Source organism: Sinocyclocheilus grahami, unplaced genomic scaffold (assembly GCF_001515645.1).
Source record: "Sinocyclocheilus grahami isolate Dianchi unplaced genomic scaffold, SAMN03320097.WGS_v1.1 scaffold1233.1, whole genome shotgun sequence".
In the NCBI taxonomy this organism is placed as follows: domain Eukaryota; kingdom Metazoa; phylum Chordata; class Actinopteri; order Cypriniformes; family Cyprinidae; genus Sinocyclocheilus; species Sinocyclocheilus grahami.
Genome location: NW_015506412.1, coordinates 140,838 through 153,521, shown reverse-complemented (window position 1 = coordinate 153,521; position 12,684 = coordinate 140,838). Strand labels below are relative to the sequence as shown.

General features: G+C 38.1%; 1 protein-coding gene across 15 annotated transcripts in view; it reads left to right on the top strand.

The window, feature by feature from the left end:
- Positions 1-12,684, top strand: part of LOC107568300 (serine/threonine-protein kinase MARK2-like) — a 38,185-nt gene that overhangs the window by 2,109 nt on the left and 23,392 nt on the right. For all 15 annotated transcript variants that reach the window (XR_001606736.1, XM_016254231.1, XM_016254242.1 and 12 more), the window contains one exon: positions 8,963-9,118. Coding sequence is in view for 14 of the 15 variants with exons in the window: in XM_016254231.1 (XP_016109717.1) it covers positions 8,963-9,118 (156 nt within the window). In the remaining variant the exon portion in view is untranslated. The remainder of the gene's footprint in view (positions 1-8,962; positions 9,119-12,684) is intronic.

Below are 12,684 nucleotides of genomic sequence, written 5' to 3'. Positions count from 1 at the left end.
CATCATTCTGCACACCGGATGCGCACATTGTAAGCGCTTCATGTTAAAAACTGCAAAGCACAAAGGGAAGATAAATTGATGCGTAGTGTATTACGTCTGTGCAACAGTTATTAAGCCTTTCTTTTAACAGTTTTAAATTTCAGTTACTGTGCTCGTTAAAAACAATTTATAGTCTTTTCTACGCCTGTGTTTTGTTCTCACAGACTCCCGGTGGCTGCTAGATTCACTTTCCCCGGAAAGTCGTGTATGCCTAAGGTTGAAAATAAATTGTTTATAGTGAATGCCCCTATAAATGGTTTTATTTTTACGATTTAGTTTTAATCCAAATGATGCGTGTGCTAAGTGAGTGAACATCAAAGATCACACAACAGAAGTGCCCGCACGCTCTCTCTCTCTACCGTTAAGTAACTTGTACATTGTTTTACTTGTTTTTTTACATATCCGACCGAACTACAAACTTTCCAGTGATGTCTGTGAGAAAGGTATATTCACTCGACAAGCTCGGGCATCTGCGCCGCCGCGCGCTCAATCCACTCAGCGTGCTTTGTTTATCAGCTCGCGCACATCAGCTATACAGGCGTTAATACTGAATGTTTAACGTTATATTCGTTGCATACATATACTTCGTAGTAGACATCCTTAACTCCATTCTGCTGTCTGTTGTTCTGTTGTCGGTGTTTCTTTGTCTGAATATGCCGCTTTTCACATGCTGTGTGGTATCGGCGTTTGGTATCGAGGCATTTTAAGGAATATGAGTACATGAGCTAAGTATCGGGCCCGATATCGGTATGGGTGCATCCCTAGTTTTCAACTGACATTATGGCATTTAAAATAAAATGATCCCAAATTATTAGTCGGGCCGCCCCCCCTAATATACTGTTAGGGGAAATACTGTGTTGTGTGTGTGTATTAGGGGTGTCGCGATATACCGGTATTGGCGATATTTCAAAATGAATAGTACACATACCATAATATGACGTTGTAATTTAGTGCCAGCGCAATTATGGAGCGTTAAACTCTCACGTGTGATTTGTTTCATTCATACTCGACACCGGAAAGCACCGTCACACAGAAGGTCCTCAAGTTAGACTCATAGGCGTAATAAAATTAATTACTTTCCAGAAAATCCCTTATATGGACAAAGGCATCCAGCTGCCACTGTAGCTGAATAAAATGCAGGAATAAATGTTTTGTATGATGAAACATGACGAGAATTGATTATGACAGTATATGGTTTATCTGTGTTCTTCAAGCCATCTCAGGTAATTTCATTTGGAAAACGTATATTTATATTGCAATGCTAATCGACATAGCCTTCACTATCACTGTATAGAATGCTATAAAATAAGAATCAGTTAACAGAAGGAAGTTTTTCAAACACTCGATCAAAGCTATAATGCAAGTTTGGAGTAAAATGTAGTTATTCTCTAAATTGTCTTACTTTGACACTGTGCTAAACTAAAAACGGTTAGCATTTTATTCTCTTCTGTTTGGTGTAATTGTTCCTGTTGTATGCAATGGTGTGATTAATTGGTCAAAAAAAGAAAAAATAGTGAATTGCTATACATGTATGTATGCTCTATACAGTTTTTTAAAAATACCTGGGGACATTTGCTTTGACAATTCATTTCATCTTCTATGTAGAATATATATGATGACCCCTTTAATAAAAAGTGCACATTATGTGTTAAATTATGCACAGTTTTCTTGATGTGTGTGTTTGTGTGTAAAGTCAGATGTTGAACGGCAGGTCTTTTTCTAGAGAGAGACTGAAGGCTTAGTTGAGCATATATGGTGAAAAGAACATTTTGAGAAACGGGTCTCCATAACAACATGAAACTTCAGATTTATGCCTTGATAGTGAATGCAGTCAGGCTGTAGCAAAACTAGCATGACACCTCTGGAATAATGGCTTTTAGTTGGTTGGTATGCATTACATATTGTCCCAATAAAATGAACCCTTCCTGAATGTTTGTCAGCTCTGACGTCTGTGACCAGCCCTCTCTAATCGGGCCATAAACATCAGCGTTGACAAACGATGAAACTAATCTTGCTCAGAACAGCCTTGGATTGTTCACTGAGGAATCAGAGAACTCCAACCGGTTGGACTGATGACATAATGAAGAGTCTCAAGTCCGTGTGAACTATTAGCCTAGTAGCTGAATGGTCTAAATGACGGGTTGCGTATTGTAGATGTGGAGCTGGATCATCTGGTTGGTTTTCCCACTGGTGCTAGGTTCAAGGAAATAAAGTTGTTGGACAAAACTGGTTTTTCAAGGAGACGGGTAGAGCTAGTTCATCTCTAGCTCATGAAAGCAGAGTGTTTGTATACTGCCCTCTTTCTTTGGTTATAAAGATGGTTTTAGATAAGCATCTGTCCATTTCTTAGGAATTAACTTGTCTTTGAGCAGGGTTCCACCTGGTTAGCTTTATTTTGTGGCATATAGTGAGTATTTTATAGATGTTTGCTGATGTGTGTGGCGGTGAACTGAACCACACTGATTTGTGCAGATGTTATGAAATCACTGCAGAACTCATTGCTTTTCTCTTGTTCTAACACATCAAATTATACCAGTTGCTATCTTCCAGAGATCCAAAAAAGAGGGAAGGACCATTGCCCACGCATAGACCATGTGTCATGGATGCAGGTTGTTTGAGCTCGAAATTGAGGCGTCAAATTAAAATTGATTTAAAGCTGTAAGTGTGTGTTTGTCCAAGATTTTATCTTGTAGTCAAAAAGAGTTGGGGAATACCTCACATCATGACAAATATAGTTGCCTGATCTCATACATGCTGAGTTTCAGCCTTCTTAAAGTAATTTATGAACTTCTGGTTGAAAATGAGTCATGCTGTTTAGAAATAATTACAAGTAGTGAAATTATTATTAATAGTAATAAACAGGAAGTCAAGATTCAATGAATAAGATGAAAATTTTATCACCTCAAATGAGGAAAAATCTAAACGACGGTGGGGGTCGGTGACGCGGTGGGCAAGTGACGTAACCGGTCTATCGCGGCAAGCCCAATTCTTCACTCAAATAATTATTTGCTTTTGTTCAGTTTTTCTCTCTCTTTTTTCATATATGGCATCACGTATCTTTTAGCAATCAGTAGAGTAAAGATGATGTCATTAGTTGTTGCCAACCTACATAAATCTCCAGCTGTATTTACTGCAGTGATTAATGCAGTTCATTCAACATTCTGATCGTATTTTCTCCAACACCTTTCATTTAGTCTGAGATAATTGTCTAACATCCACTTTTAATTACAGTAAGCTCCTTAATCTCTTCAATTCCTTTAAAATGTAGTCCCTGTTCTACGTATGTAACCCTGCGATGACATCATTCATTTGGCGTTCTTGTATGTTTGACTGATTGCTAGTGGATCAGATGAACTGGAGAAGCCTTCAGAAGGGCTCAGTCTGCAGTTTGTCTTCTCCCACTCCGTTCCATTGTCTTGTTTTTCAGCTGTCCGGGCATGTCAGCTCTCGTTTCCAGAGATCTTCTTGAAGCCCTCGTCTCACTCCGGCAGCCACTCCTCCTGACAAACCCAGACACGTCTCGCTTCCTGTGTATGACATGAAACCCAAACCATTTTGTCTTTTTTCTTCCCTCTCTCACTCTCCTCTATCACTGAACTTCCGGGAATTAGCTCGACTTCCTGTTATGCCGTAGTGTGTGAGGAAGCTGCTTTTCTCAGTTCGGACTCCCAGAGTGGTCCGCTTGTGGATCTTATTTTAGGCAGAGATCTCCTGGCCCCTGAAGTAGGCCTAAGGGTTATTCGTTTACGGCTATCAACAATGGACTTTTGTTTTGAAACTATTCTACTCTATCTGTCCTCACTTCTGTCATGATTCTTTGAGGAGATTAAATTCACAGCAAGTGTTTTTATGGGACCAAAAGATAGAGGTACATGATAATTTGATGACTGATAGATTTTTTGCAGTTAACTGGGTACATTATTGACATTGAAATTCAATTTTAACTGGTGTTTATGGTATATATTCTTGTGCCATTTTTTTATGTAATGTACACACGGAGACAGATGAGACTGTTAGGACTTGGATGTGCAGGAGCATGTTTGTGTGACCCAGAAAGAGTTTTAGCCAAGTTAGCATGTCTTGTCGTTCTGTGAGGATTTTTTTCCAAGATTTATGCACCGTTTAATGTTGTATTTCAATGAAAGCAGTTGAATCTTCTGTTTATTCAGCTGCAGCGATAGGCATTTTCTGGGTTTCTTCTGCGAGGCGTATTTGGAGTTTCAGCTCGAGAGTGCCTTCTGGCCTTTGGATGGAGATTTACTACTGATTACAGAACCGTGCTTCACTGAAAGATACGCATGACAATCGCAGCTTCTGTCGAATCGCGATCTCGAATTCATTTTGATTTATCGTGCAGCCCTAGTGTGCAGAAAGGTTTCTGTGGTATGTTCCCTTGCTGCATTGGTGTAGAAGTGATATCATTGATTTGGTGAGGTGATAGGGGTGTAAATTAGTGGGTAAGCAGCAGTGCTGCTGTACTGAAGGTCAGTGCTGTGCAATACAATACGACAACACTTGGTTTGCTCAACGGCGCGCAAGGGTAAGCATCTAAAAGCACATCACTAGCTAACTTCTATCTCTGTCGCAAAGCAAATAATGAACTTAACTGCCAGTATAACATATTAAAATGCGTATTCTGTGTATTACAGAGCTTCCACATTTCGCAAAAAACTAATTCAGATGGGCTACCTGTTTTTTTTTTTTTTATGGTATATCAAAAAGTGTATATTTTTTAAATGTGATTGTTGGTACATTTTACCAGTTTTTACCATCCTTTCAAAACAAAAATGAAAATAGGAAAAATATGCAATATGAAAATAATTGAAGACAAAATGTGTTTTACTGAGAAAAAACAAGATTTGGTTTTTAAAAAGCCTTTTTCCAAAAGGTACATCTGGAAAAGGGGGGGTCATCTTATAATCAGGGTCGTCTTATATTCAGGCCAATACGGTATATGTAACTAAGATGCTAATAATGTTAGATAAAATGTATGATATTAGATATAAATATTAGATTTGTAAAAAAAATTGAATATTTCTTTTTTTTTTTGTTCATATGTATATGTACTATGTACATATGTATTTTGAAAGTGTTTTATATATTATACTTCATTATGTGCATAGCTAATGAAAATATTTAAAGACTATTACAAACATTTATGTTGACATAAAAATATGACATGAAAACATGTACATATGACTACAAAAAATAAACACTGTTAGACTGTTGCAACAATGTTATCGTAAAAGAAACCTCTAAAAGAAATAGCTGCATGAGGTGAAGCTGAAGAGATGAACTCCAGTAACCTGAAGCCTGTTCTGTGCCACATCCTGTGAGATTAATCAAAAATCCTAGATACACTAAACGTAACGTAATGCAGATGCAAGTGAACTTCAGCTAAGTTACATCATCTATCCAGAGAGTGTAACTCCCGCCGTGGATGGGCTCTCTTCATAGCAGCACACTGAAACATGGGCAAGGAAAGCAAAAAGAATTCACAACATCCTATAATGTTCTCGTTATAATGTTATGTATGTGCCTACTGTTGAAAAAAATCACTGCTGCCTTAATAATATCATCATGTTTTTGAAAAAGAAGCATCTAAAAGCAGTATGACTGTCTCAAATAACCCAGTCATAGCTCGCAATGAGAAGATTTGTGCGTGCGTTCATCCGAAGCGCGCAAATATTAAGCTCTCAAGTATTGTGTTTAAATGGACAAATTCACACAAAAATTATCAAAATGCCCGTCTTGGTAAGTATCCTATTGAAATGTTCTCGTTATAATGTTATGTATGTGCCTACTGTTGAAAAAAAATCACTGCTGCCTTAATAATATCATCATGTTTTTGAAAAAGAAGCATCTAAAAGCAGTATGACTCTCTCAAATAACCCAGTCATAGCTCGCAATGAGAAGATTTGTGCGTGCGTTCATCCGAAGCGCGCAAATATTAAGCTCTCAAGTATTGTGTTTAAATGGACAAATTCACACAAAAATTATCAAAATGCCCGTCTTGGTAAGTATCCTATTGAAGTGAAGTGAAGTGAAGTGACATGTGGCCAAGTATGGTGACCCATACTCGGAATTAGTGCTCTGCATTTTACCCATCCAAAGTGCACACACACAGCAGTGAACACACACAAACCGTGAACACACACCCGGAGCAGTGGGCAGCCATTTATGCTGCGGCGCCCGGGGAGCAGTTGGGGGTTCGGTGCCTTGCTCAAGGGCACCTCAGTCGTGGTATTGAAGGTGGGAGAGAGTGCTGTACATTCATTCCCCCCACCTACAATCCCTGCCGGTACGAGACTCGAACCCACTGCCTTTGGGTTATGAGTCCGACGCTCTAACCATTAGGCCACGACTTCCCCACGGAAGATGGGCAGACATATTGCAGACATTACAGACATAGTGTCTATTGCATCTATTGCAGACATAGCCGGCTGAACGTACTGTATCAGTGCATTCTCTTAAAGTGACAGCACTGTCTTAATATTAATCAAATAGCAACAACAAAGAAATCACTCACTGCTCTTGATTGAATAGCTTTTGGAACTTATTTATATATATATATACTGCATACGTATATAAGATGAAGTGAAGTAAATTCATCTGGCTCCATGAGGGTGTGATGAGGAAGACGCTTCAAAACTAAATCACAGACCTTGTGCAGTGCTTTTTTTTTTGAGTGCTTTGAAATTGTGTTTTTGTAGATGTTTGCCCTCCGTAGATAAAGGGCACTCTTAGCACACTGATGTACTACAGACACAAGCCAGACTTCAGGGACTGACACGTCACATGGACTAATGTGAACATGGTGGCATTAACTGTGTTGTGAAAATGTGCGACAATCCAGACAATGGAGTATCTGTTTGCATTGATGTGCTCACCTCACTGGTCAACAGCCTATCCTCAGACTGAAGCTCGAATTTGAGCTCACACACTGGGACAGGCCACAATTGATGCTCTGTTCCCCAGTCAACACAGAAAGAACCAAATGTACCTCACGACAGAAGAGAGAAATCCCCATTGTCAAACACTTCTCTGTGTGTGTGTGTGTGTGTCTCTCTCTCTCTCTCTCTCTCTGTCTGTCTCGCACTCACTCTCCATTAGTTTCCTCTTTTCTTTTTTTTCACTTGCCTGCTGTCTGTCATGTGACCAAATTCACAGCATCACACATCATCCTGCTCCGTCTCAATCTCTCTCTTTTCTCATCAACTCTGCTGGTGATGCACTGAAATGAAAATGGCTGAAACTGAAATACTGGTCTGAAAACCAAAACTGAAAGTGTTCATTTTGTATTAGTCTTTGTTTGGAATAGCTAAAATTCAATTTTTACTTTTTACATTTTTGCAGACATTAATATTTTTAAAGGTTGATGGAGCTGTTATTGTGGTAAAGTACTATGTAGGTGTAAAACAGTTATTCTGTTCATTGAAATATTGACTGTAAAAACACTCTATTCAAAATAAGGGCGTCATTAGTGCATGGAGGTTGTCATACCTTGGTTTCCTTGGAAATCTGAAAAAAAAAATGTATTGAGTATTACACACTGAATGTCACATTACACACTGAATGTCATTTACTGGGAAGTGTTTATATATAGATATAGATTTTTTTTTTTTTTTAAAGAAATTAATACTTTATTCAAAAAGGATGCATTAAGTTAACAAGAGTGACGGTAAAGACATTTACAACAAATTTCTATTTCAAATAATGCTGTTCTTTTGACCTTTTTATTCATCTGAGAATCCTGAAAGAAATGCATCACCATTTCCATAAAAATATGAACAGCATGTCTATTTTCAACATGATAATAAGAAATAATTCTTGAGCACCAAATCAGCATATTACAATGATTTCTGAAGCATCATGTGACACTGAAGACTGGAGTAATGGTTGCTGAAAATTCAGCTTTGCCATCACAGGAATACATTACAGTTTATACTTTAAAATAGAAAATATATTTTAAATAGTAACACTGTTTTACAGTATTACTGTTTTTCTGTATTTTTAATCAAATAAATGTAGCCTTTGTGAGCATAAGAGATGTTTCTAAAACATTATTAAATCTCACTGACTTATTTGCTCATAACTAAGAGGCTGAGCAAAGTATGTTACGTTTGCTGTTGAGACTATAATACACCACTAGGAAATGCAAATATAAACTGAATGTGTCACTTGTGAATATTGACTGCGATGTGCATCTTTAGGCTTTTAAACATTGTGCTTGTCTAAACACAATCTCTTTTCCATCAATAATATCATCCATCAGCAGCCTCTGTTTAATTAAATGAAACCTAAACCATTTAATCAGAATTTTTTTTAAGCCCGTGATTCTTTTATTAGATGTCAGTGTAGTTTCTGTTCTCAGTTTTGGCCAAAATTTACTGCCTGTTTTTTCCTATTAGTCAAAAACCGAAAATGTTGTTTTCTACCGAAATTGTGGAGCATCCTTAATGTCTGTTCTTTGTCACAGTCTCTTCCTTTTTCTACCTCACTCTTCATCTTTGCCTCCCTCTGCATGTCCTCTTAGTGTGAGAATCAGATGGCGACTGGCAAGAGTCCTATCCAATCAGAATCACCCAAGCTCTGATAAGGATATTATTAAAGCATTTCTCTGCAAACCTCACATCTGTGTGTTTAGGTTCAACCTTCATAACATTCCCTGTGGTCTGGAATAGTTTGAAAAAACAAACAATGACCTAAACTGTTTTCTCTCTCTCTCCCTTCGCAGTCTCACTCCAGAGTCCTATCCAATCAGAATCACCCAAGCTCTGATAAGGATATTATTAAAGCATTTCTCTGCAAACCTCACATCTGTGTGTTTAGGTTCATTCTTCATAACCATTCCCTGTGGTCTGGAATAGTTTGAAAAAACAAACAATGACCTAAACTGTTTTCTCTCTCTCTCCCTTCGCAGTCTCACTCTGACTCAAAGCCCGGGGGGCGCTCCAACGTGCTCCACACCACAGCAGACGATCAGCCCCACATCGGCTGCTACAGACTCCTGAAAACCATCGGCAAAGGCAACTTCGCCAAGGTCAAACTGGCCAAGCACGTCCTCACTGACAAAGAGGTGAGGATTGCGTTTACCCCCCAAATAAAGACTGTGGCAAACCGTAGGCTGTTTGAATGACACATGATTTGTCTGATAAGTGGAATGTGCTTAAATCATTTGTCTGATCTCCATAATGCAGATGATGATAAACATGCTGCTCAGTTGTTAGCTCAAGTCTGACACCTCTGAGATCTTAAAGCAACAGCAGCAGCCGTCCACCTGGTCCCTCTCAGAAAAAAAACCAGACTGCCTCTGCTATGCACTGAAAGTGTATGTAAAAATGGCAATATAGTGTTTCCCACTAATATCATTAAACTGTATTTTTGTTATCATATTATGATCATACTCAGAACAACATCTAATAGTACCAATATTTTTTTTAACAAACACTGTAAAATACTTTCATTTTAAAAATGCTGATAATTACACATCTTGGAAAAAATGGAAGGAATTTTATTCTCTAAATGCAAAATTTAAAGTCTGCATGAAATGAAAATTCAAAAAATTCATATTTTTTTCTAAATGCATAAAACTGATCTTATTGCGATTCATTCATACAAACGTTTCATTAATTTTTTTTTACCTTTTAAATTAATTGAAATATCTCAAAAGACTTCTCACTGTTGACATGCCAGACTACTTCTATAGCTGCTTTTCCACTATCAGGCCGAACGGTTCTCTTTACCGTTCCATTCCGTGCCGATCCGGGCCAGTCAGCACAGATACGGTTTCATTTTCCACTGTAGTGCCAATAACGAAGCTCTTTGGAATGTAATACAAATGCGTCAGTCGTTGCCTCGGTAACGCAAATGTCATGTAAACCGCGATATGGACAATGATCAGATATTTCTTTTTTTGGGACTCCTTTTTTTATCTTATATTTATTTTGTTAAATAACAGAAAAAAGGACACAACTATTGACACGAAAAATAAAATGACCAGAATAAGCGCAAAGGTTTCCTCCACAGAACAAACTGTCTCAGACATTTTATTTTTTTTTTTATATATTGAACGTAGCATAGCCGTTTACGTTGCTGTTTGATCAAATAGCGCGCTTCGCTTACGCAGCCAGCTATGGAGAAACTGGTAGCCAGGCAACAACAGTGGTGACGTCACGCATGGCTCAGCACGGTTGTCTAACCGTGCTGAGAATTCTGTGCCGAGAACGGTTTGTAATCGTGCCGCGCCCGTACCAGGCTCACGTGGAAATACAACTGGAACCGTACCTGACAGTTCTTAGAACCGTTCGGCCTGATAGTGGAAAAACGGCTAATGGTTTCGTCTGCTTAAACTCCGCCCATTGAACAACCAGTGAATTGAACCAAGTCACGGGCCTACGTTTAATTTCTTCTTTGATGATCTATTGGACGTATATCACAATGCAAAAATTCTTCAGTTGCATCATGACTTTATGGTGCTTTAATACTGTATTTCAAAACATGAAATAAAGACCAGCTGAGATGTAGAAAATTGTGCAAAAAATAAAGTGGTATTAATTAGTATATAATTGACAGGACATAATCAGCTCTAAAGGCCCGTTCACACCAAGGACGAAAGCTATAAAGATAATGATAAAGATATAGTTCTATAAATCATTCTCAATATTAAAGAGTCCACACCACAACTATAACGATAAAGACAAAGAGAAACGATATCGTTGGAATCACTTTCAAAACAATTTTTCTCCTGCTGATAAACGATAAAAAAAAAATGGACAGCCAATCAGAATCCATCCTGCTGTAACAAGCTCAACAATTTTAAGCGGCAGATGTGTGTGCGCTTAGAATAAACAGACGATATCGTTCTTGGTGTGAACGGGGCTTAATCATTGTTTTTAATAGTGAAACAGTGGTGCATCATTATTATATCACACTGAATTTAGAAAATGCAGCTATATATTTACACTTTCTGTAGAGATGCACCAATTGCAATTTTCTTGGCTGATTCCGATTTCCGATTTTTTGAAAGTGACGCACAATTCCCCCAATCTGGACTAAGTTACAGATTTTCTTTCACTTAAACAACTCTCAAAATAAAGTGCTCTGTGACTGGAAAGAGGAAGAAATAGTTAACTTAAAATGAGTTGCTGTATGTAACAAAACAGATGTCATTTCCCACTATGTTTATAAATGGTCATTTTCCCCCCTAACCTTATTAAAGGGGTCATATGATGTTGCTAAAAAGAACATTATTTTGTGTATTTGGTGTAATGAAATGTTTATGCGGTTTAAGGTTAAAAAAACACATTATTTTCCACATACTGTACATTATTATTTCTCCTCTATGCCCCGCCTCGTTTTTTACAAAGCTCATTGGTCTGAAAAGCGAGGTGTGCTGTGATTGGCCAGCTATCCAGTGCGTTATGATTGGCCGAATACCTCAAGCGTGTGACGGAAATGTTATGCCCCTACCATACTGTGATGATGCCCTGTCAGGCCGGAGCGACGATTCAAAAACATGTAAACCCATTATAAACGAGGCATTCGTTGCATCCAGTGGGGACATAATTATGGATTATAATGACTTGTACTGTCTTTTTACGCGTTGCATTGCATCGTGCCACGTAAACATAAAACCATGTCTGCATTTATGATCCGAGAAATGACAAACAGCAAGCACTACTCTACACTGCCCAAAACTCGCGTTTGAATTGTCAGTGGCAAATTCTTTAAATATAAAAAACATACTTACAGTCTGTGAGTCAGAACAGCCGGCATTGCAGTCTACTCTACCAGGCGGCGGCGACTACAATACTACAGCGAGAATCAAAGTTACGCCTTCCTTTGCGTGAACATTTGGGCGGCGTTATGCAAATCTTCCCACATCGTGACTTAGACATGTGGGGGCGTGTTAGAACGAGCCGCGTTAGTTAGGCGTGGCTGACTCTTAACTTTTATAAAGAATATCTCTTTGGATTTGAGACTTTAGTCTTTGCAACTTTACAGATCTTTATGCACCAAGAGCTTGTAACACTCCAAAGAGAAAGAAAAATTGAAATCGCATCATATGACCCCTTTAAATGTGTCATCTTTCACATCAAATTCTTTCTTTGTTTCAATTAATTCAGTTAGAATAATAAGAAACTGGAGAGTTGTTACCATTCAAATGAAATTAGTTAAACAAACGCTGTCTTTCCACTGCTGAGGAAACAGAAGCTGCATCTGAAGTGGCATTAGATGCATTTACACAGACAGTTTGATGAAGCTGAGGTGCCATAAATGCATTTACACTGCAAAATTTCAAATGCATATAAAATTTTATAAGATAAATGTTTTACATATTTTTTAAAAACATACAAATAAATGCTGAAAAAATGCAATGATACTTTTAAATATGACTAAACCACCAGTAGGTGGCGGCAAATGTTTGTTTTAATGAGGGAGTCATTTATTCATTCATTCAACCAATTCATTCAAATTGCTGATTCATTCAGAAACGAGGCAAGTGACTGTCCTTATGAATGGGCCACTGAAATTTTGACTTGCTGGATTCGTTCAAAAACGTGGATTCATTCAGTAACGAAACACCGCTGTGTGTTGCTCGGAGGCACACAACAGTTCTGCTGTGGCTTTGATCGGAACTAT